Source organism: Eufriesea mexicana, unplaced genomic scaffold (assembly GCF_001483705.2).
Source record: "Eufriesea mexicana isolate 0111107269 unplaced genomic scaffold, ASM148370v2 scaffold6825, whole genome shotgun sequence".
Classification (NCBI taxonomy): Eukaryota; Metazoa; Arthropoda; class Insecta; order Hymenoptera; family Apidae; genus Eufriesea; species Eufriesea mexicana.
The window spans coordinates 190,162-216,020 of record NW_016914676.1 but is presented as its reverse complement, the minus strand read 5'-3'; the positions used below and the strand labels follow the sequence as shown (position 1 = coordinate 216,020).

General features: G+C 23.5%; 8 protein-coding genes across 12 annotated transcripts in view; 5 read left to right on the top strand and 3 right to left on the bottom strand.

The window, feature by feature from the left end:
- The first annotated feature begins 138 nt into the window (after window positions 1–138).
- Window positions 139–3,148, top strand: LOC108552452 (protein FAM192A). 3 transcript variants are annotated; one of them, XM_017907001.1, is made up of 6 exons: window positions 139–207; window positions 1,148–1,250; window positions 1,939–2,037; window positions 2,156–2,375; window positions 2,577–2,644; window positions 2,832–3,148. In XM_017907001.1, exons 2-6 carry the CDS (start codon window positions 1,154–1,156, stop codon window positions 3,146–3,148), a joined length of 801 nt encoding a protein of 266 aa, XP_017762490.1. In that variant the 5' UTR covers window positions 139–207; window positions 1,148–1,153. The 3 variants fall into 3 exon arrangements, with proteins under 3 accessions (XP_017762490.1, XP_017762492.1, XP_017762491.1); XM_017907003.1 differs by having other exon boundaries at window positions 140–196; XM_017907002.1 differs by lacking the exon at window positions 139–207 and adding an exon at window positions 633–769.
- Window positions 3,149–3,950: 802 nt separating this feature from the next.
- Window positions 3,951–7,999, bottom strand: LOC108552449 (probable myosin light chain kinase DDB_G0279831). Its single transcript, XM_017906996.1, has 3 exons — window positions 7,895–7,999; window positions 6,448–7,515; window positions 3,951–5,274 (listed from the first exon to the last, which is right to left on the bottom strand). Exons 1-3 carry the CDS (start codon window positions 7,997–7,999, stop codon window positions 5,197–5,199), a joined length of 1,251 nt encoding a protein of 416 aa, XP_017762485.1. The 3' UTR covers window positions 3,951–5,196.
- A 289-nt stretch (window positions 8,000–8,288) lies between these two features.
- Window positions 8,289–9,529, top strand: LOC108552454 (cyclin-dependent kinases regulatory subunit). Its single transcript, XM_017907005.1, has 3 exons — window positions 8,289–8,405; window positions 8,784–8,911; window positions 9,432–9,529. The coding sequence occupies exons 1-3, from the start codon at window positions 8,347–8,349 to the stop codon at window positions 9,527–9,529; spliced, it is 285 nt and encodes a 94-aa protein (XP_017762494.1). The 5' UTR covers window positions 8,289–8,346.
- Window positions 9,530–10,757: 1,228 nt separating this feature from the next.
- On the bottom strand, window positions 10,758–11,601 carry LOC108552451 (cytochrome c oxidase subunit 5B, mitochondrial). Its single transcript, XM_017907000.1, has 3 exons — window positions 11,418–11,601; window positions 11,200–11,273; window positions 10,758–11,029 (listed from the first exon to the last, which is right to left on the bottom strand). Exons 1-3 carry the CDS (start codon window positions 11,500–11,502, stop codon window positions 10,820–10,822), a joined length of 369 nt encoding a protein of 122 aa, XP_017762489.1. The 5' UTR covers window positions 11,503–11,601; the 3' UTR covers window positions 10,758–10,819.
- A 1,924-nt stretch (window positions 11,602–13,525) lies between these two features.
- Window positions 13,526–15,860, top strand: stck (LIM zinc finger domain containing stck). Of its 2 annotated transcripts, none has more exons than XM_017906994.1 (7): window positions 13,526–13,622; window positions 14,233–14,346; window positions 14,501–14,613; window positions 14,697–14,889; window positions 14,997–15,138; window positions 15,224–15,482; window positions 15,576–15,860. In XM_017906994.1, the coding sequence occupies exons 1-7, from the start codon at window positions 13,615–13,617 to the stop codon at window positions 15,773–15,775; spliced, it is 1,029 nt and encodes a 342-aa protein (XP_017762483.1). In that variant the 5' UTR covers window positions 13,526–13,614; the 3' UTR covers window positions 15,776–15,860. The 2 variants fall into 2 exon arrangements, with proteins under 2 accessions (XP_017762483.1, XP_017762484.1); XM_017906995.1 differs by lacking the exon at window positions 13,526–13,622 and adding an exon at window positions 13,637–13,693.
- Window positions 15,861–16,682: 822 nt separating this feature from the next.
- On the bottom strand, window positions 16,683–19,483 carry LOC108552439 (peptidyl-prolyl cis-trans isomerase cyp6). Its single transcript, XM_017906983.1, has 5 exons — window positions 19,402–19,483; window positions 19,009–19,219; window positions 18,636–18,829; window positions 17,230–17,506; window positions 16,683–16,796 (listed from the first exon to the last, which is right to left on the bottom strand). Exons 2-5 carry the CDS (start codon window positions 19,204–19,206, stop codon window positions 16,683–16,685), a joined length of 783 nt encoding a protein of 260 aa, XP_017762472.1. The 5' UTR covers window positions 19,207–19,219; window positions 19,402–19,483.
- A 777-nt stretch (window positions 19,484–20,260) lies between these two features.
- Window positions 20,261–22,572, top strand: LOC108552446 (golgin-45). Its single transcript, XM_017906993.1, has 6 exons — window positions 20,261–20,365; window positions 20,779–21,320; window positions 21,507–21,706; window positions 21,859–21,987; window positions 22,098–22,323; window positions 22,414–22,572. Exons 1-6 carry the CDS (start codon window positions 20,320–20,322, stop codon window positions 22,570–22,572), a joined length of 1,302 nt encoding a protein of 433 aa, XP_017762482.1. The 5' UTR covers window positions 20,261–20,319.
- A 731-nt stretch (window positions 22,573–23,303) lies between these two features.
- Sobp (Sine oculis-binding protein) overlaps window positions 23,304–25,859 on the top strand; it is an 11,876-nt gene continuing 9,320 nt past the window's right edge. Inside the window, exons 1-3 of one of the 2 annotated variants that reach the window (XM_017906999.1) lie at window positions 23,304–23,367; window positions 23,744–23,820; window positions 25,025–25,226. In XM_017906999.1, the coding sequence (XP_017762488.1) occupies window positions 25,068–25,226 (159 nt within the window). In that variant the 5' untranslated portion in view covers window positions 23,304–23,367; window positions 23,744–23,820; window positions 25,025–25,067. Of the gene's footprint in view, window positions 23,368–23,743; window positions 23,942–25,024; window positions 25,227–25,859 lie in introns of both variants that reach the window. The other variant, XM_017906998.1, reaches the window with a different exon arrangement.

The following is a 25,859-nucleotide window of genomic DNA, read 5'->3' as shown; positions in this document are numbered from 1 at the left end:
TCGTTAAATTAGTGTATAATACTGTATAAAATATGCATTAAAATTATCTAATATCATAATTACATATAGCGACATTTATATTTTGCACACACTCGAATGTGCACGTATATAACATTTGTGTAATGTTTTACGCATGCGTGTAAAGCTTGGTTAACTTCGAGCAGTTAATTTGCGGGACATCGTTTTCGTGACATAGGTAATGATAAGGTAATGCAAAATATTGTTCAGTCTGACGTTAATTGTGTAAAAGAAGTGATCTATTTGTAATAAAATATACAATTTATGAGTGTTCAATTACAATTATACAAGTTTAAATGTAGAACTTAACCTCTATATTTTTCAAAAAGTACTAAATATTTATCTTCATTTACTAATTTGAAAACATCATTAAATTTGTCTATATATTAAGAATATTTTAACTAAATTAAAAAGTAATTAACATCTTGTAGCGTCTTATTGCTAACTAATAAATTTTAAAAAAGACGGTTTTACGACTAAAATACAGAATGCCAAATATTCCTAGAAAAATGTTAATGCTATAAATCATTTAATTTAATGTTTGAAACTTTTAATTTAAAGTATTAAATATAAAACCTAAATAAAAATTATTTTGAACAAATTTCGATATTTAATTATGGTGAAGAGTGAATAACTAATTATAAGTGTTGAGTGTTCATAAAAGTAAAAACTTCACAGACATTGAAAACATATATTCTTTGTGCTATTAAATATTTGTATAATCTGTCAAAGATTACTATAGATAGGAGTGGTAAGTATTAATACAAAAATTTTAGTAAAAATATGCGTGTATTATATATCAAATACTATGTAATATATGACATTGCTGATTGTAATAAAAGTATTCATTTATTTATGTTTTCTTACATAATGTTAGCCATTTAATTATAGTAAAACATTATAATCATATGAATGAATTATCTTTCATTTATATGATTTATTGAATTTTATATAATTTATTGAATGTACAATGTAATTGTTAATATTAATAAAATAAGGAATATATTACTATTTTCAATACATTATTTAAAGAAATATTAATCATAGCAAATAAATTTTTAATGTTACTTGTATATGATATTTTAAATGACTAAAAATAAAAATTTTGTATCTCAACATTTTTTTTTAGTTCATAATGAGTTCAGGATTTATATCTGAAGCTGAGATTGCAGAACAGCGAAGAATACGACAAGAAGAATGGGAACGTGTACGAACTGCAGACCAACCATTAGGTTTCTATTATTTTCATTATATATTATATTTTAACAATTTATTCTAGGAATATGTTTAATTAATATAAAACTATAATATGTTTAAAATTAATTATAGTACTTAGTCTTTATTTTTATCCTTTCTGTCATTAATGGATGATTTAAAATATAATTGGATTGTTACAACATAACAATTGTGTCAATTTTCTTAAATTTATTTATCATAAATTATAATAGTATATGATAACAATAAATTTATGTAATTCTTTCCTAAACTATAATATACATTAAAAAATAGAATTTTTAAAATTCATTATTCTGTGATTTACAATTTTTATAATAATTGGAATATATATACATCTTTTGTTTGTTTGTTTTAATATATTATAGATATTATTATTAACTATGTGTTATAAACAATATACATTCATTAAATTCTGTCTTCAATTTTTGAAATATATACAGTAGTAAACAAATTATGGCATAAAGGGTAAATTGAAAAAAATTGTTTATGAAATTAACATTTTTTAATTGTTTTATTTGCTAAAATATAAAAAAGCTATCTTTATTGCAACAAATGTACATAGAAATTATATCATATTTGAAATAAACATTATAACAAATGCTGTTTCTCTATTCTTTATATTTTCTATTTATATTTTAGCTACTATAAGTTGATTACTGTTACTATGTCTGCTAATTTTTGTAGAAGCTCCAGAAGAATCATATGATCCAAGATCTTTGTATGAACGGCTACAAGAACAAAAAAATAAAAGGGACACAGAATATGAAGAAGCACATAAGCTAAGTAAGTTAAACATTTCAGAATATAATTAAATATATAAATTTTATAATAGATATATGTTCACTTAAATAAAGAATAATATATTTTTTATTATATCATAAACTTATATTCTTAATTATAGAAAATATGATAAAAGGTTTAGATGATGATGAAGTGGAATTTTTGGATTTGGTAGATAGAACAAAATTAGAAGAAGAGCGTAAAAAAAATCTTGAAGAAGAAAAAGAAATGCGTGACTTCAAAGCTGCTGTTGCTTCATTACAAGAAAAATCGTTAAGTGAAAAATTAAAACAAGAATTAAAAAATCCTCAAATTGTAAATAAAAATGTTTCTTCTGGAAGGTAATATACTAATTTATCTAATATGTTTGTAATAAATATAATTCCCTTTCCTATTATTAGTATTACACTTTGAACATTTTGAAATTTATGATATAATATTTGATAAATAATCTCAATACATAATCATTTTTGTTGTTATGTTTGTTGTTAATTTAATAATAATATATATTTTAACATTAAAAGATAAATTTTATTTTTTAGTAGTCGTACTTCACAATTAAAATTATTAGCTGGTGTTGTAGTTAAGCGACCTGAAAAACAAAAACAAGGTAACTAAAAATTTTTATCATGTCAAATTCTTGAATAATAACAATTGATAAAATTAGGTTGAAAAATGATAGTAATTATTATTAAAAGAATTAAAACTATATTAAAAATAGTTAAATACTGCAAGTAGTAAGGAAGAAATCCTTAATATTTATTTGCCTCTAATATTAACTTATTCTATTTGTGCAGATGTTACTCGAGGTGTTAAGAGAAAAATATCTGATGAAAATAAAGACACATTGAAAAAGGAAGATTGTGAAATAAATGAACAAATAGTCACTGAATGTGAATCTACATTTAAAAGTGATACTTTACAACATGAAGATATAACACGAGAAGCAGGAGGCATGAAATGTATTGGAATTTTACCTGGCCTTGGTTCTTATGATGATTCTAGCGACAGTGAATGTAGTTCAGATACAGATCAAGATCCAGAACCAAATCATTCTAAATATGATTTGTTAGGTCGAAAAATAGAAATTTTAAAAGACAAAGAAAAAAGCTGAATGCAAAGTACTTGTAAACGTCTTTTTATTCATTGGTAAATAACCATTTTGTTTTGCAATTTACTGTAAGTGTACAATATAAATATATTTTTTGCAATAATTTTTTGCATATTTTAATTTCACTTTCACTGTGTTCTTACTTTATATTCTACAAATATTTTAGAATCTCCTAAAAGATATATTATATTGTATAATAGGCTTGTTTTCTTGGAATATAATTTTTTGTATATTCATTGTCACTCATTTAAAGCATTTTGAAGTTCAATTTAAATTACGAATATTTTACGTTTAAGAATATTGTATAAATACAATAGCTTCAGAAATAAATTTATTGTCAATTCATAATTATGAAAACATGGATAAGCTCTTCTGGTAACATTGTGTAATACACATTTAATAATAATTATTTTGACAATTTAAAACAAATTTACATACATATTATATTTATTAAATAACTGGATTATAAACTATGTGGAGACTTCTTTCATTGGGTGATAATATTTTCAAAATATATTATGTACAATTATAATATCCTAAAATAATGATATCTTGACAGTACTGATTATATTAAAAATAAATAATTTTTACTATATACATTATCACAACAATTTATGCATAATTGTATTATATTGTAACATACACGATATACATAAAATAACTATAAAATATGAGTACATCTTATTTATATCAAAATATGTTATAAAAAAATTATAATATTTATATTAATTTTTCTTTAATAACATGAAAACAATATTGTTACAGATTGTACTTAATATTCCGCTTCTATGAGTTCGATCGCTGGATTGCTGAAAGTTTCCAAATGTTCACGACGTAGAATTAGATTAACTCTATTAAACTTTAACAGTTCAACTAGCTGAACTTCGGCAGAAGATGCCCTTTTTTATAGAGAACAGCTGCGATTGTTCTTTGCCCGAACATCCTAATAGGTCCTGAATTACTATTCCGGAAGTTGCAGTTCGTTCTTGTTACTAGGCCGTGTACAGGGTGGATACGAGAAACTCGTAACACTGCTCCCTGCTCCCTGCTTAAGTCTGATTGTCCCGATCCCACACAGAATTCTTCGAGCCATAAGAGGTCAGTCTCTGCAAGTTAACGACTCTCGTTTTGCTACGACCTCTCGCACAAGATTGAACGCGATAAACCACGTCATTTAGACGTTTGATCACCCTTAACAGTCCTTCCCAGGATGTTTGACGTTTCGGAGACAAACCTTTCCTTCTCCGCGGGTTAAATAGCAATACCAAATCACCTTCTTTAAATCCGTCAGAGTTTACTCCCTGATCGTGACGGTCCTTCATCTTGTCACCCATGAGCCGTGTCTTTTGCCTTAGGAAATGGTGCAAGTTTTCCATCTCGTCTTTGAATATTGCCCAGTAGTTACTTTCATCCACTGCTTCACCTTGTTTCCTTCCAAATTTAAGATCCGCTAGGAGCCTCAGGCCCCTCTCAAACGTAACTCTAACGGGTGCATGATCAGTAGTTATATGCACCGCAGCACGATACGCCAACAAGAACATCTGGATGTGTTTGTCCCAATCCCGATGATATTTGTGCACGACCTTCCGCAGATGTTCTTCAAGAGTGCGGTTGAATCTTTCTACTATTCCATCAGATTGTGGGTGCAACACTGTCGTTCGAGTCTTCTTAATGCTCAACATTGAACACATTTCCTTAAATACAGCAGATTCAAAATTTCTACCTTGGTCCGAATGTATTTCAATTGATACTCCAAACCGAGTCACCCAGTCCTGAATGAAAACTTCAGCAACCGTTTTTGCCTCCTGGTTGGTCAGTGCATAAACTTCCGGCCACTTACTGAAATAGTCCAAAACCACTTGTACATACCTGCTTCCCGCGTCACTTGTAGGAAAAGGACCTGCTACATCCATTACCAAACGTTCAAACGTTTCTCGAAGACGAGCTTGAAGATCCGCTTTTTGTCCAGTTACACACAATCCTCTGGCTTCCATCTCCTTCTTCAGCTGTAGAATTTTCAGTTCAACAAATTTAACCATGGTTGGAATTATTCAGCAATCCCACTTCTGATACCAATTGTTACGGATCGCACTTAGAACTCCTCTTCTATGAGTTCGATCGCTGGATTGCTGAAAGTTTCCAAATGTTCACGACGTAGAATTAAATTAACTCTATTGAACTTTGACAGCTCAACTAGCTGAATTTCGGTGGAAGATGCCCTTTTTTATAGAGAACAGCCGCGATTGTTCTTTGCCCGAACAGCCTAGTAGGTCATGGATTACTATTCCGAAAATTACAGTTCGCTCTTGTTACTAGGCCGTGTACAGGTTGGATATGAGAGATCCGTAACAATACAATAATCCTAGTAAAGTTATCTAATATTTACATTGTTTAAATGGATTACATGGAATAATAAATAGTATAGATACTTTCCTTTATTTCGGGATTGTATAAAAATAAAGTTATTTTTATACTAAAATTTACAAATGATTTAAATAAAATAAATAAAATGTTTTAGAAATATATTATGTAATTAATCGGAAAGACTATTATAATACTTATAATATACATATTCAAACATATAATGTATTACATAATAAAGCTGTGCCTGCATATACTGAATATCTATTAAATATATAATATTAATGTATATTAATCATATATTAATATCAAAAGCATTATGCAAAATTTCAAATTAATATATAACAAATTTTATAATAAAACAATCATGATATTAGAAATAAAATTCTACATAATAAAATAATTACAACATGACAATATTTTGATAAGTTAATGAAAATAAAATTTTTAATTACTATGCTTATCTAGAGACTACAAAAATAAACAATTTAGTAAAATGTGTTGATACAAAATAATTTAATTAAATTTCTTAAATATTGTATGACTTAAAAAAGAACTCATACATCTATATTTTTTACATCTTATTTCATTTACTTATTATTATATTATTATATTATTATACTAACATTAAGCAATCTATTTACAACAATTATTCTAAGATTTTTAATTAATATACGTGATATAGGAAACTATATAATACTGTTTTGATGAAATAATTAATTATAATAAATTACATCATTAATTCAATATCAGCACAATAAAGAATTTATCCATTCATCACTTATATCTTCAGAAGCATTATAAGCACTAGTTAAAAGGTCTTCCAAATCTGTATCTATATTTACATTAGTATTTACTTCCGAAGTATTAAATGTAACATTTTCTTGATTTGATAAACAAGTCACAGAATTATTAAATTGATTTTGTGCACAAACACTTACATTTGAAATAGTTTTTGTTGAATTATCTTTTACTTCTTGAATTTTTGGATTTGTCTTTAAATTTAAAGAATTATTATTAGCATTGCTAATATCGATTGAATTATTTGATTCCATTTTCTTCTTAATAACACTGAAACTGAATTTTTCATATTGTTTGCCACTGGTTACATTTCGTTTTACAGGTGTAATTTTTGTTTCTGGATCATTTGATCTTGTATTATTCTTTTTATAATCAATTTGTTGGATATTAGCTCTAACTGTTTCAGGAGTTGTATTACACACAGGGATTTCAAAAGATAATGTTATGGGTGGTAAACCATCTATTTTCATCATAGTTATATTTAAATTAGATTTTTGTACACCTTCAATACTTACAGTTGATTTTAAGTCCGATAATTTTTTAACTTCTGATGTTACTTTAGAGTCAGTAATATCTATAAACTTATTAATATCTAAAACCTTTTCATTTAGTTCTTCTTGAATAGAGGTTTTATTTTCTATCTTACTAGCAGAAATATCAATATTTGTTTCCTCAATATTTATTATTTTAGGAATTGTTTTTATATTGTTTATATTTTTAATACTTTCTGTAGAAATATCATTTTGTTCTTTGTTTTGTTTATTTACTGAATTTACCCGTTCATTTTTAACTTTTATATCATTGTCAATTGATTGCAAGCTACTATTATGTATATTTATACTACTAGTAGTAATTTTTTCATTTAAAATTTTATTTTCATTACAATCTTCTTTACTTTTAATATTTGATATTATATTTGGTCCTTCAGAAACAGGAGTACATAGATCACTAAAACTAGGTTTTGAATCTATTATGTTTGAATTGTTACTTATATCATTAATATCTTCTAAACAATGTACATTTGAATTATTAATAATTTCTTTTTGTGTATGTTTGATAGATACTGTAGGTGTGCTACCTAATAATATTTCAGAATTTTCTTTTAATCTTGGTATTGTTGGTTTAAAATCATCCCAATAACATGACCAATTTTTTCCTACTACTCTTGGACAAAATACAAAATTCTCATATCCAAAAGGCCATATGCACTAAAATATAAAATAAATAAATAGATTATTTAATATAAAGTAAAAATATAATAATAAATAACATTATCATATTCCTACTTATAAATATGTAACTATATTTGTTCTTTAAATTAATTTCTATTGTTAAATGAGGCTCTCATTTGCTAAATCAATTAACTTCGCAAAACAAAAAGTGAAAAATTAATTTAAATATAAAAAGTTAAACACCAATTACGTAATTTAGTAATAAAATTTAAAAAAAATTTTAAATTGAAGTTAACCACTTTAGCTTATGAATAACTCAAATAGCATTGAATATGAGGTTATGTTACTAAATAGTAAAATATTACAGTAATAAGAAAAACATTTATATTTCTGGATATTAATATTAGAAATCTACCTTATCTTCTTCGCATACCCACACAGCTTCTTGTAAATTAATTTGCAATAATTTTATTTTCTTCTTTGCACCGTTTTTCAAACATAGTGGACATAAATCTTGCATTTTGTAATTATTAATAAATATTAAAATCCTATTGATTCATTAAATTTAATATCTTGTCAAATATTTTAGTTTTTTAATAGATTTTTTTTTCAACAACAATTTTAATAATTTTTTGCATTTAATATAATTTAGATAAAACTACAAGAGGGCGTATTAGTTTCTTAAATGTGCTGTTACTATTTGTAACTTTTTAAAAAATTTAGTACCTATTTTATTGAGTGCGGAAACTGATTTGACGTCATCGAAAATAAGGTGAAATTTATTATTGTATGAGTATATATAACTGTTATGGCCATAAATTTTATAAAAGAAAAAGATTCGTAAGTCTTTATACTTCAACATTCAAAATGCCAACTGATCAAATACAATATTCTGAAAAATACAACGACGATAAATATGAATATAGGTTTGTACAAAAATTTAGTTAATTTGTATTAAAATATTAAGTCATTAAAGCGTTAAATTAAAATATGTAAATTATATTTAACGTATAGCATTATAAACTATTGAAATAAATTTTTATATATATAGTTTTGATTTGTATATATTTAATCTTGTTACACATTTTATTTAGTGTAAAATTATATGAAAAGAATTAATGTATATTATGTATCTATTTTTTTTTTTTACATTCGTTATAATATTTGTATTTTAATGATCTATAAATATTTCAAATAATGTATATAATAAAAAAATAAGTATAACTTATTGTTCATAACTAATATTAAAATTTTGTAAAATTATAATAAGTATTAATTTGTAATGAATATTTGTTTCTTTACAGACATGTTATCTTACCTGCTGATTTAGGAAGACATGTTCCAAAAACGCATCTTATGTCAGAAACAGAATGGAGAAATTTAGGAGTTCAACAAAGTCCAGGCTGGGTACATTATATGATGCATGTACCAGGTAAAAATACATATATTTGTACTTTTCATAATAATAGCATTGTTTGATTATAACATATATAATTTGATAATTAATATTCAAATTTTATATTTATCCGTATATTTATATATTTTCATTAAAGACCTTACTTTTTTAGCCTAATAAGAATAATAATATTAATATTAAATTCAGAAACGAAATAAAACTCTTTATAGCTTCCCTATACTTATTGTAAAAAAAAGAATTAATTAAAGAATACAAATTAAATTTTTCATATATCATATAATTCTTACAGAATTATTAAACTTTATGAATAGAAGAATAATCTGATAATATCTGATCCCACTTATTACTTTTTGTATATGTTTGTTATCCCTTTTGATGAATTCTATTGTTAAACATATTTAGATTACTATTTATTTGGATTTTAATTAATTATGAAATAAACTATGAAATAAACTAAATACTTACATTTAATATAACTATATTGTACATTAAGACAACATGATATTATTTATCTTAAATTTAAATAATTTTTTAGAACCACATGTACTACTCTTTCGCAGACCAAGGACTGATTTATTAAGTACAAGAAACGTCCCTTTCCAAAGAGAATATCAAAGTGTATATTGTGTTTAAAACAAATTTTTAGGAATCTTCAATATTATTTAATAAAAGGTCTAAAGCATAATAAATTAATACAAATTAGCCTAATTATAATGTAAATGATAATAATTTATTCATTTGTTATAATTATGATTCTGTTGAAATTGATATGAGAATGCAAATTAGAAATTCTTATAGAATTTTTTGTAAATTTGAAGCATAATATCAAAAAAATTAATTACTCGTGTTCATAAAATCTATATGCTGAAGTTAAATGCGTAGATATAATTATTGTATAAAATATGAAATGAATTCTTTATTATAGTATCAATTTTATTAATTTCATTCTTGCATAATATTGTCATATTTTTATGATTGTGAATTTGAAAATTAAATATAAATAAATTTACAATTGTATTATGACTGTGATGAACTTAAAATAGATGAAATTCATGATTTTTATAGCATAAAAATAAAAATTGATGTATATCATATTTACAATATTTCACAATCAAAATTAAATTATATTTACAAATAATATAAATATAAAATAAATTTCATGTTTTGCACAGAATGCTATAGTTTCTATACATACTATCATCAAAACATGTTTTCAAAACATATTTCTTTAGTATATTGTTATTTATCGTTTAAAATTATTATATTTGAATAACTCATATGTAATAAACTGATGTATAATAAATAAAAAGGTATTTAAAAATATACTACTTAGTGCTAAAAAATTATTCATCTTATATTTATGGCATTGATTCCAAATTTCATCTTTGCTTTTTAAAGTCCACCAAAATAATAGTCATTAACACATACAATTTGTTCATTAAATTTTGAAATGATATAGATATAACATAAATTTATATGTAATAATGTAACTTATGCATAAATTTAAAAATGTATTAGCAAAGAGATATCTGTTATATTTAAAAATTTAATAATAAAATAATTTCTAAATTGTATGGTTCATAATAAATTATATAGAATAATTCAAGATAATTAACAGAATTTATAGGAAAGAACAATAATAAACATGAATTAAAAATTAATGTATTTATATATAATTTTCTATATCAATGTGTTTTATTAATCTATATTATTATAAAATGAATTTTATTTTATTGCAATGACATTTTAAAATATATTACTTAGAAATGTTAAAGATAGTAAGCATAATACCAATATTTTAAAAGTATATAAAATGTGAAAGATAGGACACGAAATGGTTGTAAATAAAAACAATTGGTAGTATTATATAATATTAATTCTATTATTTTAATAAATGACTAATTAACAAGAAATGACATTACATTACAATGGAGCAACTTCAGTAAGTTTAAACCAATGACCACATTCACAACGACGTGGTTGACCATCATGTAACCACATCCAATTCACATGTGATGTATCTGGTTCACAAATGCAACCGACAATACGACTTTTGAATGCGCTTGGTACTAAATTTGGTGATTCTCTTGTGCTATCACGTGATATTTCTAAGGCTTTCATGTGATATGGATCCTACAATAAAACAATAAATAATAATAATAATAATTATTATTATTATAATGAATTAAAATATCAATCAAAATAATTTATATTATCTGAAATAATCTTAATATTGAGATATAAGTTACAAATAATATAAAATTATTAATTGATTCAGAAAATTATTAAACATAGAAACTTACAAAATTTCCGGCTGCTGCAGCAAGTAATTCACGTTTTTCTATACCTGTCGCAAGATCTAATGGCTCAGGAATACCTGGAACAAGAATTTTATTAGAAAAAAATTTGTATTATCTACTTAAAAAGAATTAAGAATTATGTAAAACCAATAAATTCCATCATATTACGTAATATAAAAACGTAAAATACTTATATAAATATATTTTACTATATGTCTTACCATTCTTTGCTTTGTATTTAACAGCATCGCTCAAAAATGTGCGTCGACAAGTCCGGAAAGCAACACGACTACATAACCATGCCATTTTTCAAATTACACTGTTAATACTTTATTGAAAGAGAACGTTCTTCCACGGCACAAACAATTCGTACGAAAACATTTACAGAGTGTCGACCTCACTAATACTCTTCGATCGATTAGCAAACTGCTAACAGCGCCATGTTACTATATTAAATGATTTTAACATGTTTTTTCTAAATTACGTATTTAATATTATTCAACTTACTAAATGCAATGTTCAAAATTAATGGTATTAATTTTATATAATAAAAAAATAAATGTTATGTCATAAAAGGATAAAAGTACATATACACTGAGATATTTCTAGGGATGGTTTTTCAAAAGTTTCGAATTTTGAGAAATGAAAACTTTGAATTTTTCTCTTAATTAAAAATTTTTGAAATTCAGGCAAAATAAAATGTAAAATCAATGAAAGTCATACACAAAACTTCGAAAATGTTCGATTCATGTACATATATTCCAAATTATTTTTAAGGTATACAAAGATTAGCATTTAATTGTAATTGCAAAGGTATAAGTTCAATATTTAATACAAAATATTCTCTTTACAAAATAATATTCACATTTCAAGAAATTCCGAGAGTTTCAAAATTTTACAGAGTTTCAGATTCGAGTTTCAAGATTTTAAAAATTAGGTTCTAATTCCTTCCTAGTTATTTCTATTATTAGTTATTACTAGAATTTAAAATAATTTTTATAATACTTCTGACTTGTGTTTAACAAAGTATACTTCTACGTACTACGTAATACTTCCATCAATAAAATATTTCGAACTCACTCATTGTTTCTATATGGATGAACCCTTAGATCCATGTTCTATACGCATAGAACTATTTAAGTTGAATGTACTATTATGTTGTAACACAACATGCAGCATATGTAATGAAAGATATGAGTATTGACAATCGTTTAGATTGTTACACTACTGTAATAACTAGTAATACATATAGAATTACCATTAGAAATATATTATTTTAAATAACATCTTGTTTCAGTAATTGTGAAATTTAGAACATTATATTTAAAACAGAAATTCAAACAATCATCAATGCATTAACTTTTCTAAATTCTAGTCTTGAAAAAAAGTTAATTAAATCTTTAATATTATATTTTATTAAAGATATATAAACTAGTAGATACTATAAACTAGTAGATAAAATGCAACTTGATAATGATATTTCTATTTTATATCATACTTATGTTAATACTTACGTATTTTTACATAAATACTTATATCACTGAAAGAGATATTTTGTCAGGAATTAGGCTTAATAATAAAGACTTATATTGAAGTAAGGTTAAAATTAAGAAAAAGATGATACCATTAGTAACTTATTTTAATGCAGCTTTCCAAATACGTGTTTTACTTCAAATGAGCGTGTCATTTATATATTAAATGGTCTTATGTAAATTTAAGGTCTCATAACATTGAAAATTGTATTAATAAAAGTTAATTTGGAACAATCTTTTGTTGTTTATATATTTAATTATAATTTTTGTAACAGTTTTGCTTATTTATTTTTTAAAGATATTCTAAAAATTTTAATATTATTTAAAACATCCCCAGAAATATAAAATGTAAATATTAATCGAGAAATAAATTAATTAAATGATTTTATGTGAAAGGTGGTAAATAAAATTTCATATTTATGGATATATTTTAACAAAAATAAAGAATTAAAATTAAAAAAACTCTATTTATTTGAATTAAATAAGAGAAAATGATGACATTTCTTCAATATTCTTCGAAGTTTCATATCTATATAATCCTACTTCATTGTTTGAAATAATATTTCACAAAAGGCAATTTACATTTCTAACATCTGATTGGCCACAGTAGGTAAATGATTATTGCAGAAAAGGTGGAGCATTATTTGATGACGTAATTTTTGTTCTAAATATATAATAAATCATTGTATCACAGTAAAGTTATATTTATAATACTGTGTATATTCCATATAAAATTTTATCATAGAAAGTGAAAATTTCTTGTTTATAAAAATACTAGGTACTTCTTAAAATAATCTCTAATATATAATATTGATATATTCTTTAATAAAAAAAAAACATTGATAAAAGTCGTGCGATTTAATTAGTTCTTCTTTATCATTAAAGAATGCCAGGGTAAGCACAATTATTTCTCTTGTGAAACATAGTGTTATAGGATATCTTCCACCAACAAATTTAATTTGAAGGTATATAATTTTAAATCAGATATTATAAAATATTTGAAATGTTAACTTGAATATAGTATAAATAATAGTATAAATTTGCAATATTTGTTTATTGTAAAAAAAAAACGTATTCTTGTATAGTGATAATGGTAAAAAATAAATTATTTTTATTATTCTACTTCAAACTTATAATATAAAATATCCTTTACATAAGATATTGAAAGTTTTATAATTAATAAAAAAAGAAATTGTTAATACATTTTTCTGGTTTTGTATCTTTTATGATCTTGTATCAATATATAATTATACCTTAATTACACTTAGTTATATAAAATTTATATAATAACTAAATTTTTTAGTAAATAATTATACTCAATTTCTTTTTTCCATTTTGTAATTGTATTCAAATGAAATTTTAATACATATTTATTAAATTAAAAAAATATAGACTATTATCAATTATGATGCTAACTTATGATACAAATTTTTATAAATATTTTGTGTTAAAAATTTGCTATATTTAGCAGATATTCTTATTAATAATATAATCTTCAAAAAAGTGTTACAGAGATGTCTTTGGATAATATGTTTTGTTCTCGATGTAGAGAAGGTTTTGTACCTCATGAGAAAATTGTTAATTCTAATGGAGAGTTGTGGCATCCTCAATGCTTTGTGTAAGAATATTAAATTATTATTAAAATTAACTTGTAAGTGAATTATATATAATTTAAACAGTTTAACAATCTATAGTATATAAAATTTAAATATAATAATTTATCTTCATTGTCTTCAGTTGTAATAAATTATAATAAAAAAACGTTTTATTAGATGTGCACAATGTTTTCGTCCATTCCCAGATGGAATATTTTATGAATTTGAAGGGTATAAGTATTGTGAACATGATTTCCATGTTTTATTTGCACCTTGTTGTGAAAAATGTGGTAAGTTGTTTTAATTGCTTATAATAATGAAGCATTTAAAATACTTAAATTTTTAAAAGTAATTTATATTTCTTTGTATGTAGGAGAATTTGTTATTGGTCGTGTCATAAAAGCAATGAATGCTAATTGGCATCCAGGATGTTTTCGTTGTGAAGAATGTAACGGTGAATTGGCTGATGCAGGATTTATTAAATGTCAGGGTAGAGCTTTATGTCACACATGTAATGCACGTGTTAAGGCTGGAGCACTTGGAAAATATATTTGTCATCAGTGCCAGTATGAATTTTGGTTTTATTTCTGTGACTAAATTTGTAATTGTGTATATGTATAATTATATTATTTAAGTATTGTATTATATATTTATAAAATCATCTAACTTTCAGTGGGGTGATTGATGACAAACCTCTTCGTTTTCGTGGGGAACTCTATCATCCGTATCATTTTAATTGTACAGCTTGTGGTATAGAACTTAATTCAGATGCTAGAGAAGTTAATTCTAGACCAGGATATGCTGCTAATGAAATGGTATGTATTTATAATTATGTCATCTTAAAGTATTTTTTTTTTACAATATATTACTGGTTTACATTTTAATTACTAATACTTTTAGAATGAATTATATTGTTTGAGATGTCATGATAAAATGGGAATTCCAATTTGCGGTGCATGTCGACGTCCAATTGAGGAACGAGTAGTAACTGCTTTAGGTAAACATTGGCATGTTGAACATTTTGTTTGTGCAAAATGTGAAAAACCATTCTTAGGTCATCGACATTATGAGAAAAAAGGATTAGCTTACTGTGAAACACATTACCATCAACTTTTTGGCAATTTGTGCTTTGTATGTAATCAAGTAATTTCTGGTGATGGTGAGTATATTATTATATAAATTTTATTTTAAATCGTTAAATTAAAGATGATGAATAAGATGATAAATACATGATATTTTATAAATTTTTCAGTTTTTACAGCTTTGAACAAAGCATGGTGCGTTCATCACTTTGCATGTGCATTTTGTGACCAAAAAATGAACCAGAAAACTAAATTCTTTGAATTTGATTTGAAACCAGCCTGTAAAAAATGTTACGATAAATTTCCACAAGAATTAAAGAAACGTATGCGTCGAATGTATGACTTAAATCCAAAAAGAATACCAGCTTAAAAACATAAATTTAATCTTTGCAGTTAATTGAATTAAACCAAATTATTTCTAATACATAGAGGTTTTTATTACTATGATATGAACGTGACCCCATGCTTATGTTTTAATCTTAATTGCTAATATTATTTTATACTAAATCATTATATTTATACCTTCTGTTTTAACTATAATAACGATTTTAAGATATCAGTACAATGATTTTTATTATATACAGAAATTTTAAAGTGCCTTATTCTCATAAATAAATCGAATAACTACAATCTTATATAAAAATATATTTTATATGTCAAAAGAATATTTAAATCATTATTCCTAAAATTTAAGTAATAAAATAAATTATGTATAAAAGAATCTTGATGTTCAACTATAAAAAATGGATAAAATAAAAAGCTATTTATGATAACTGCTCGATAGTAATTCTAAAACAGATTCTATTTCAAAAATATTCCTCGTATTTAATGTTCCTAAAATCACAAATATTGTAATTTTCTGGAGATGATACTTATGTGCGAAATATATTTCACTTTTTTATTAGTTATGACATTAATATAGTGCAATAGAGATAACATGTAAAATAGTTAATGTATAATTGTATTTATAAATAATTAATTAAAAACAGCAAATGTTGCAAGAAATACTACAAATTATGATTTACTGTCAAATATTATATATAAAAACGTATTTATATACTTATATATTTTACTAAATGTATTATACTTCTACGTAATATACAAATTACTATGTCTGTACAAAACAAGAAAACCTGAAAAATAAATTGAATAATTGATATGATTACGTTTTCCTGTCATTAAAATAAATACAAATAATTAAATTGTTCATATTGAATTTCCTTACATAGCTTAAAGGAATATTTATAATTTTTTTATTTAATAGTTGGTTGAGTTATTTATATCTTGCTCAGTTTTTTCTGAATTCTTTCTACATGTCTTGATATAATACCACAATTTGATATAATTATAGTTTTAAATGGTTTACCTGTTTTTGTACCAAATTCTTCGATCTAATAAATATCAAATGTTATATTAATACATAGTAATAACTACTAATTATTACTTAAGCAATCATATTTTTTAAATATGTTATTTATATTTGATTTTATAATGTAAATAAATTAAAAAGGAATGTTTTTGCAGTATAATATCCAAGTGAATTTTTATTAATTCTTTGATTCTGAAGGTATAAAATAAAATTGTGCATATTTTTTTATATTTTGATGTTCTAAAATAAGGTTTATTGCAATAAAATTCTATTTAATTTTTATAATTTTAGTTTGTTGTTATTTTAAAAATAATGTAGAAACTAATTATTTAAGATAAAAGATAGTTAATGTTTAAGTTCTCATTGAACTCCTAAAAAATAATTGTATAAAATCTATTTAAAGACTACAGATCTATTAATGAAATATATTTATTAATATCTCCGAAAAAATTTACCTTATAAATATTTGAAAGACCTGAAATTACTTTTCCAAAAACTACATTTTTCTTATCTACTGTTTCCAATCGTCTAAAAGTAAGATTAAATTTGGAATTGCTTGTATTTTCATTTTCGTTACACATGGATAAAATTCCGGGACCGGCATGACGTAAATTATAATTCTCATTCTCAAATGATTCGCCATATATGGAAATTCCTCCGCTTCCGTTGAATTTTGTAACATCTCCACCTTGACACCAATAACCGGAAACAATTCGATGAAACGGTGTGTTTCTAGTAGGAAAAATATGAATGTTTTTTAATACAATTGTATGTTTTATGTTATATCACTATACTTGTAAAAAATAATAACTAATGGAAATAACATGATCTGAATAAATCTGTTCGATTAAAATAATGTGTTAATTCGTTTTATTTTTTCATAAAAAAGTAATTATTCTTTAATTATATTATGTATCTCTGTATCGTGTATAAATAAATAATATATACACGTATGATCATGTTGATATGCGTATCTATAATTTATCTTATGTATATATGTTATGCATTTATTACATGTATATGTTTTATATTCAATATTCAATGTACTTCATAAAGGAATTAGATACAATTTTGCAATATTCATCGTGATTATTGAAATCGCTATTTTCATAGTTTAGAACAAATTTAAATGATAATAAGTATTATCAAGATATGTACATATGAATATTTACTTGTATGATAAACCATTATATCCACGACACAATTCCACAAAATTTGTACATGTTCGAGGTACAATATCATCATAAAGTTCAAACTGAATGCATCCTAAATTTTGATTATCTCCTTGGATTTCAATTTCAATAAAACATTTAGTTCGAATAGATGGATTCATTTCTTTTAACAACGATAAATCTTTAACCATACAATGATCTTGATGTGATTGTAAGCCAATAATTTGAGTTGTAGGTTCTGGATATCTATAGAATTTAAAAAGAATTATTTGCTATATTGTTGAATGCTTACATAATATATAATGTAATTCATAATTTATCTTTTGTATTTTAATATATTTTATTACAGTATTCTTATTTTCATTTTTGCTATTAGTGTAAATATTATGTTGAAAATTGAAGAATATGAAGTAAACGCATATTTTTTGATTGAAAATATAAAATACACACATAAGTAAATAAAATTATTTCAAATTATGAATATGTATATGATTTATAATTTTATCACAATCGTAAAAAGCTAAAAATAAAAATATGTTCCTTTTTTTAATTAAAATTTCAAAAAATAACGTAGTTATAATAATTATATTGTAAATACATTTTGAAAAAATCAATATCAAAATTATTTCTTATAAATTTCGAAGTACAAAAATGTATAGCCCTGAAGTACTTAAAAAATAATGATTTGCCTTTTTCTATGCTGTGTTTTCTTTTTCATTTTTTTCCAATTTTGAACAAACTCTGCAGCAGAATAATTACTATCTGCACTACGAATTTTTTGTAATAATTGTATATTTTGTTTCATAATCATTCCATTTTTTATTTTCTGATTTTCAAGTCTTGATGTGTATTTTATTTTTGGTAACCAACAATCAATATTTCCCTATAATTAGACACAATCGAGATAAAAACACAATTTTTTCTTTTTTATTTAAGTATACGATATGAATTTCAGATTTTAAAAATAACAGAAAGTAATTATACAGGTATGTTAGGAATATAAAAAGACAATAATAAACAAGAATAGAAAATATTTGTAGCTATAAAATTTTTAATACGTACTCCTAATCGGGTAATTATATTCATCCGCCTTATTAATTCCATGTTTTCTCTGTCTAATTGTCGTATTCGAGTTATATCATTTATTATATCACACATTTTGTAATAAATGGGTATTTCAAATTTTGGTGCCTTATTATCAACTTTAGCTACAGCTTGAGCGATCCTTTTTTTATATTTTCTATAAGTTTTCTTATCCATTTTCGTGCTGAAGCTGGTTATTATATTTTTATTATTTTATTAATTTTATTACAATTTATTTAATATATATGTTACTATTATATTCGAAATCAAAATTCAAGTTCATGATAATTCATTTTAATATCAATTTGAAATATATAGAATTATTATATTATTGTATTTATTATTACAAGTTAGTAAATTACTAGACCTTACCGTACTTAATGAAGTGATATTAATAACAAATCTCCTTTTCTTAGTTAAAAATGTATAATTTTTGAAAGAGGTTACAATTTATTTAGTGCTTTAAATTTCGACTATAATTTTAATTATTACAAAATTATAATTTTTAATTCACATATTATATTGAATTTTGTTAATTTAACTTTTTTTAAATATTTTGTATTTTATTAAATGCATGATTAAATATTAACTATGAAAATTTGAAACTATTTGCCAGTAATTTATAACAATAGGAATATCGATATTAGATAAACGAAAATTTATATAGAAATCAGTCTTTTTCGTGATTTTTATGAATCATATTATTATTAGATATAAATCAATTTATGTTAAAATATATATTATATTTATTTACAATTTTTGTACATATCCTCAATAAAATATTATTTATAATAAAAATGTTAATGTAAAGTATAAGAATAATATACTTAACGACATTCTGTATCATTATTTCCTGAAATTGTATTATAAAATGGTATGATATATTATATTGACAATAATACAAATAAAAAATCTAACAGTGCATTCCACATAATCATTATAATTTTATATTTTTTATTGTTATTACAATATTCCTCGATAATTATTTTAAGTATCATTCGGTACTTTAATTACAAGAAACTATTTACAAGAACGTTGTTTAATTTCAAAATATCTAGAAAGGTGTAAAAATGAACATTACTTAATAAAAGTAACTGTTAGCATGTGTACCACAATCTACATAAAAATTTTCTTTTACTTCCATAATTACTTGTAGTGCATATTTTACTGTATCATTTTGAGTTCCCTACATTTCACTGATGCATCAAGTAGTATATTGATGGTTGATAAAAATATATTATTTCTATCAAAAATGATATTAAAATCTTTTTAAAAACAATTAAAGTGAAAATGGCTACTAATTCTATGAAAGATAATGTTCAAACTAAATCACAAGGTTAGTTACTCTTTCATTATTTACTTTTGTACATTTTTTCATAAAATGTTTATTTTTTTTATTTGTAAAATAAATATTATTTTGATTTGTTTTCTTACTTACGTATTTTTATATATTCATATTTTTATTTTTCTTATATTTAATATGAAATATGTTATGAATATTTGTTATGATACATATAAATTAAGACTCTTATAGTTTTATGGTAATATTATCATTATAGAAATAATAAAGTATATTTTTTTTATTTATTTCATTTAACAATGATTATTATAAAATACATGTTAATATTTTACTTATTATTTTAGTAGTGCAATGACAGAATGATTGTACTGTAAAATATGAATATAAATATTTATTAGTTTTTCTTTTTCATATCATATGTTAATAATGTAATTTAATTAATATTGAAGATTTACAAACTTTGGGTTGGACTAAACGCACACAAGGCGATGGAATGGAAAATGTGATGACTGAAAAAGTTGAAATTAAACAAACAAAATGCCGTCTTGGTGAAACATTAATTTATCATCCCACAAATTTAAAGCAATTAAGTTTAATCCCTCCAGTTACACCAAATGGTCCAATAGTAAATTTAATACCAAGACATGTTAGTAATGTGAAAGATGAGAAACATATTTTGAATTCATTAAAATCAAAAGAACCAAAATTCATCCCTTATGAACCTTATAAAGCTGCAGTCAATCCAATCATTCCATATGAAAAAAAGAATAAAAAATTACAAAGAAGTAATTTAAATGTGAACACAACTGTATCTCAAGTTGCTGCAATGAAACTTCATGAAACAAAAATACCATGTAATGATGTAAAAACATTGGATGATAAGTGTTTTGAAAGTGAATGGTTGAAAGAAAAAAAAGAATATGAAACAGAAATAAAAAAGCTAAAGGAGGAAAACAGTCAACTTGAAAATCAATTGAAATTTCAAGCACAGGTATTAATGTCATTCATTATTAAATTGACATAAACTTAATTAATTCTTATATATTATTTAAAAACATAATGAGAAAATAGTAAAATAAATATTTATCTTAAAATACACTGCACTTCTTATGTATTACATAACATCTTTATGATTTTATTTATAATTCTATTTATATTATAAATTTCTTTACAATAGGTTAATGGAGAATTAAAAAACTTGTTAGTAGCTGCAGTTGGGGAAGATCTTGAAACCAAAGTTCATTTATTGACTGAAGACAAATTACATCTTGCTCGAGCACTTTTAAATTCTGCTCAACATCTTTCAACCCATCAAGAACAAACAGAATGGTTGGCTGGCCAATGTGAAGTTTGGAGAAGTAAATTCTTAGCCAGTAGGTAAATGAAAATAATTGAACATAATTATCTAGCTCATACTCATATTCACATGATGTAATAATATAAGTTTTAAGACTACTATTCATATGTATTTTAGCATGTCTTTTAAATTTGACAATTGTATATAATTAATTTATAGTAACTTTTCATAGCTTAATGGTTGAAGAACTTGCAAAATGGAAAGCAGCTCTTTGTCAAAGAACTACAGATCTCCAAGAATCAATAAAGAGACTTCTAGAAGATAGAAATCTTGTAAGAGACATATCTCTTAAAACATACAGGTGTGGTCTTTATAAATATTTATAAAAAATTTCTTTTATGAATGAACATATTTCTGTAATATAATAGTAAGTAGTAAAATATATTTATATGTTATATATTTTTTTTCCAGAACACTTAGTATTTTGCGTGAAAATTTTGATCCTGTTGGAACTGTTTCTCGTAAAAGACATGAATTACCAAGTACAAACATAATAGATTTAGCACAAGGGTGTTATCAACTTGCAGAAATTCTAAAAGTTCAATTATTAAGCGGTGTAGAAAATATTAATTTACAAAAAGAAATTAATATAACTGGCTTAGATATGAAAACCTTTGCTGAAAAGACTGCAGAGCAAGTAAGTTTTTATTAATACTTTTAGTATATAAATAATTTATATTTACTTTGTTTTTTTTTATGTACATTTATTTTTTCCATTTATCTACAGCTCCTTATGAGTCCAAAGTTACTCACATCAGGAAGAGATGTAGCTTGTAGTGCAGTGATGGGAGCAGCTGTTGCAATTGGTGGCCAAATATTTCTTCCACGAAGTGATTCAAATATAACTTGTTGTCCTCATTGTAGTGGTGAAATTAAACAAATTTAAACATTTTTTATTCCAATATATTTCTATAACTTAGCAAACTAATTATTATATAATGCTGTACCTTTTTAAAATCTATTTAAAATTCTTCAATATATTATATTATTTTTGTATTTAAAGTTATTAGTTTACTTGTAAAAATATTGAATGACAATAAAAAGATAAATACTTATACTATGATAATTTTAATATTATCATATAATTTTTTTAAATAGAGAACAAGATATGTAAATAACTAATAATTTTACAACAGTAAATTTAATTGATCTCTTTTTATGTAAATTTCATATAAAAAATGGAACACATGTAATATAATTTTAAAAAGCTCAATGTTTTTTGAAACATTATGTGTACATTCATATGTCATGATATTATCAAACTAATTTTTTTATAATTCTTATTGTCTGTTCAATATGGATGTTTTTAAACCAAAAAATTAGTTAGTACAGTGTTAAGAAAGAAAATTAAAAAGCTAAAAGTATTTAGAAATAATATGGAAAAATAAACAAATTTTTAATTTTGTAACACCTTGTACTATCTTCAACTTCTGTCATTACTTTATATTTGGACTCATTGATATAGTTTATATTTATCAGACAAGTTTAAAAAATATATTTTCTAAAATATTGGAAATGAATTTATAATATTTAATGTAACAAAATGGTGAACGTGTAAATTTTGTAATATTGAATTCGCGTTATTTAACAGACTGCGAAAATTCACCATTAGTTGACGCTGAGCGGCCGTAGGTGTAACATGTCAGTTGTTATCATCACCGCCTGTAGAGGAACGCGAACGGTTTGTAACGAAATAATTCCACGAATATTTTTATATCCATAGCTTATATGTCAATCAGGTTTTCTCAGGATTTCATTTTCAAAACTTAAATAATAGCATAATCAGCGTTATAAACAATTGTTATAGTTAAGAAAAGTGCGCGTATGAAATTAAATCTTGTTTTTCTTTTCTTGCTTTTCTTTGTGTCTTTTTTATTGTATATCAGAATTGAATCTTGATTTAAAAATTGTTTGATATTGGATGTTCCAATTCGAAAAAAATAATAACTTTGCTTTGAAACTTGGGAAATCAAAAAATATAATGCGTGATTGATAAATAAGAGATGCTCTTTTAACAAACTATATTCGATTATTAGTGTATGTTCTGTTTATTTCAGTGACACACGTTGCATTTATGTAAAGAAGAAATCTTTTAATCTGTAAATCTTCATGAAACATATCATCTTCACTAAAAGTACGTTGTATAATGTTGAAAAGTTTTAAACATGTGGTTATTATTGAATGATAACTACGAAACATACGGATCGTGTAAAAATAAATGTCTGAAAAGTACGAAGAAATTTTCTGTTAAGTTGGTGAGAAGGAGAAGATACTGGACGAGTTATTTATGCGATCTATTTTCACGCAAGTTGTGTTACCTTAGTGGCCTAAAAATATCAGTGAAATTTGATTAGGCACAGCTTGATGCTTTAGTACTACCTACCTACTCGAATATATATATATAATATATATATGTTCGGTATAAATTTTCTTTAAAATATTCAAATTTTACTTGTTGTCGCTGTTGCAATAATATTGCAAAACTAAATAATGTTTTATTAATACTTAATGAGTAATTGAAACATTATTTATAACAATTGAATCGATTTATAAATTATTTGGTTTTTCCTATAAATATAGTTTTTAATAATATTCTACGAAAATATAAAATCAAATATTAATAGATTTTAACTTGAACTTCAATAGATTTTAAATCATTTTTTTTTTTTCTTTTCTTAAAGTAACACTTGTTTATACATACACATCCATATATATATATTATATATATACACATCAAGAAACATTTATCTGAATATAATTAATAAAATAATATATAATAAAACATTATATATGTATATTATTTTATTAATTATATTCAGATAAATATTTCTTGGTGTATACATAATTTGACTGAATTAAATACAAAAAATTAATGTATTTATGCAAAAGTAACATATTTACTTATATTCTTTTCTAATTTTATTGTGTTGTATTTTGTAACTTAATTTTGTCGATAAGAACAAATTTTAATCTGAAAACGTATTATTATAACAATTATAATATAATTATACATAACTATCTGCAAAACTAGAATTAGGTAGAACTTGTCACATGCAGATGTACTTGACATTGAGTGCAGTAAATGAATTAAAAGAGAACAAAGGAAAAAGAATTTACATTACAGAAACAGCACAGTTTGTTTTATAACATTTAACCAATAAACAAGTGACATTGAAAAATAAATAAATACAAAAATAAAGTGCAAATTGCAATTCTATTTAAAATAATTTTAAGTGCTTTCTCATTGAATGTGATATAATTAAGAAAGAAATGAATTTTGATATTATATGATATAAAGAATTATATTAATATTAATTTTCTTGAAATTTTACTACAAGGCTTAAAGAAACATTACTTTCGAATTTATGTTCATATTTCGTGATGGACGATAGACCAGTTAATTCGTTTGTAAAAAAAGTTGAAGAAAACGCACGGAAAGTATTTTCGTCCGCGCACAAATATAATGGAGTCAATCGTTTGCCCAGAAAAAATTGTACGCCGATTAAAATTAAAGAAGAAGAAACGGGTGATGAAATTCAGGTAAAGTATATTATTCGTATCTTTTATCTTTAGTCTTGTGGTAATTTTACTTGTATTAACAAAATAAATATTTATATAATAACACTATTTTTTAATAAAGAATATTTAATATTAATGAAATTGAATGAAATGAATTAAATTTATGATAAATTCATATATTCGAATACAATTTCAAATATTCGCTATAATTTACTTTTAATTTAAATTAATATAGACATTATATTTGCTTTTTATTCGATAGCATTTATATAAAATCAATATTATAAATAAAGTAAAGGGTAATCAATATTATAAATCAATCCTATAAGGATAGATTTAAATCGTTTATAAAAAAAAAAAAATAAAGATAAATAAAGAGAAAAAATTCATTAGAAAAATAATTTAAAAAAATGTTAAACACTATTAAAAAGATATCTAAGATAAATATTTCAAAAACTTATTTTTTTAACTATGTGAATTCGTGTATATTTTTTTAATGTAATACAAGTATTTTTTCAATTAGAATTATTTAAAAAATGTATCTTTAAACAAGAGTAGGCTTTCTTTTTATATTATTTGAATTATTTAAAATATAAGTTCATGCATAATAAAAATTTATAACTTCTAATATTAATGTTTTTTACTACAATACGA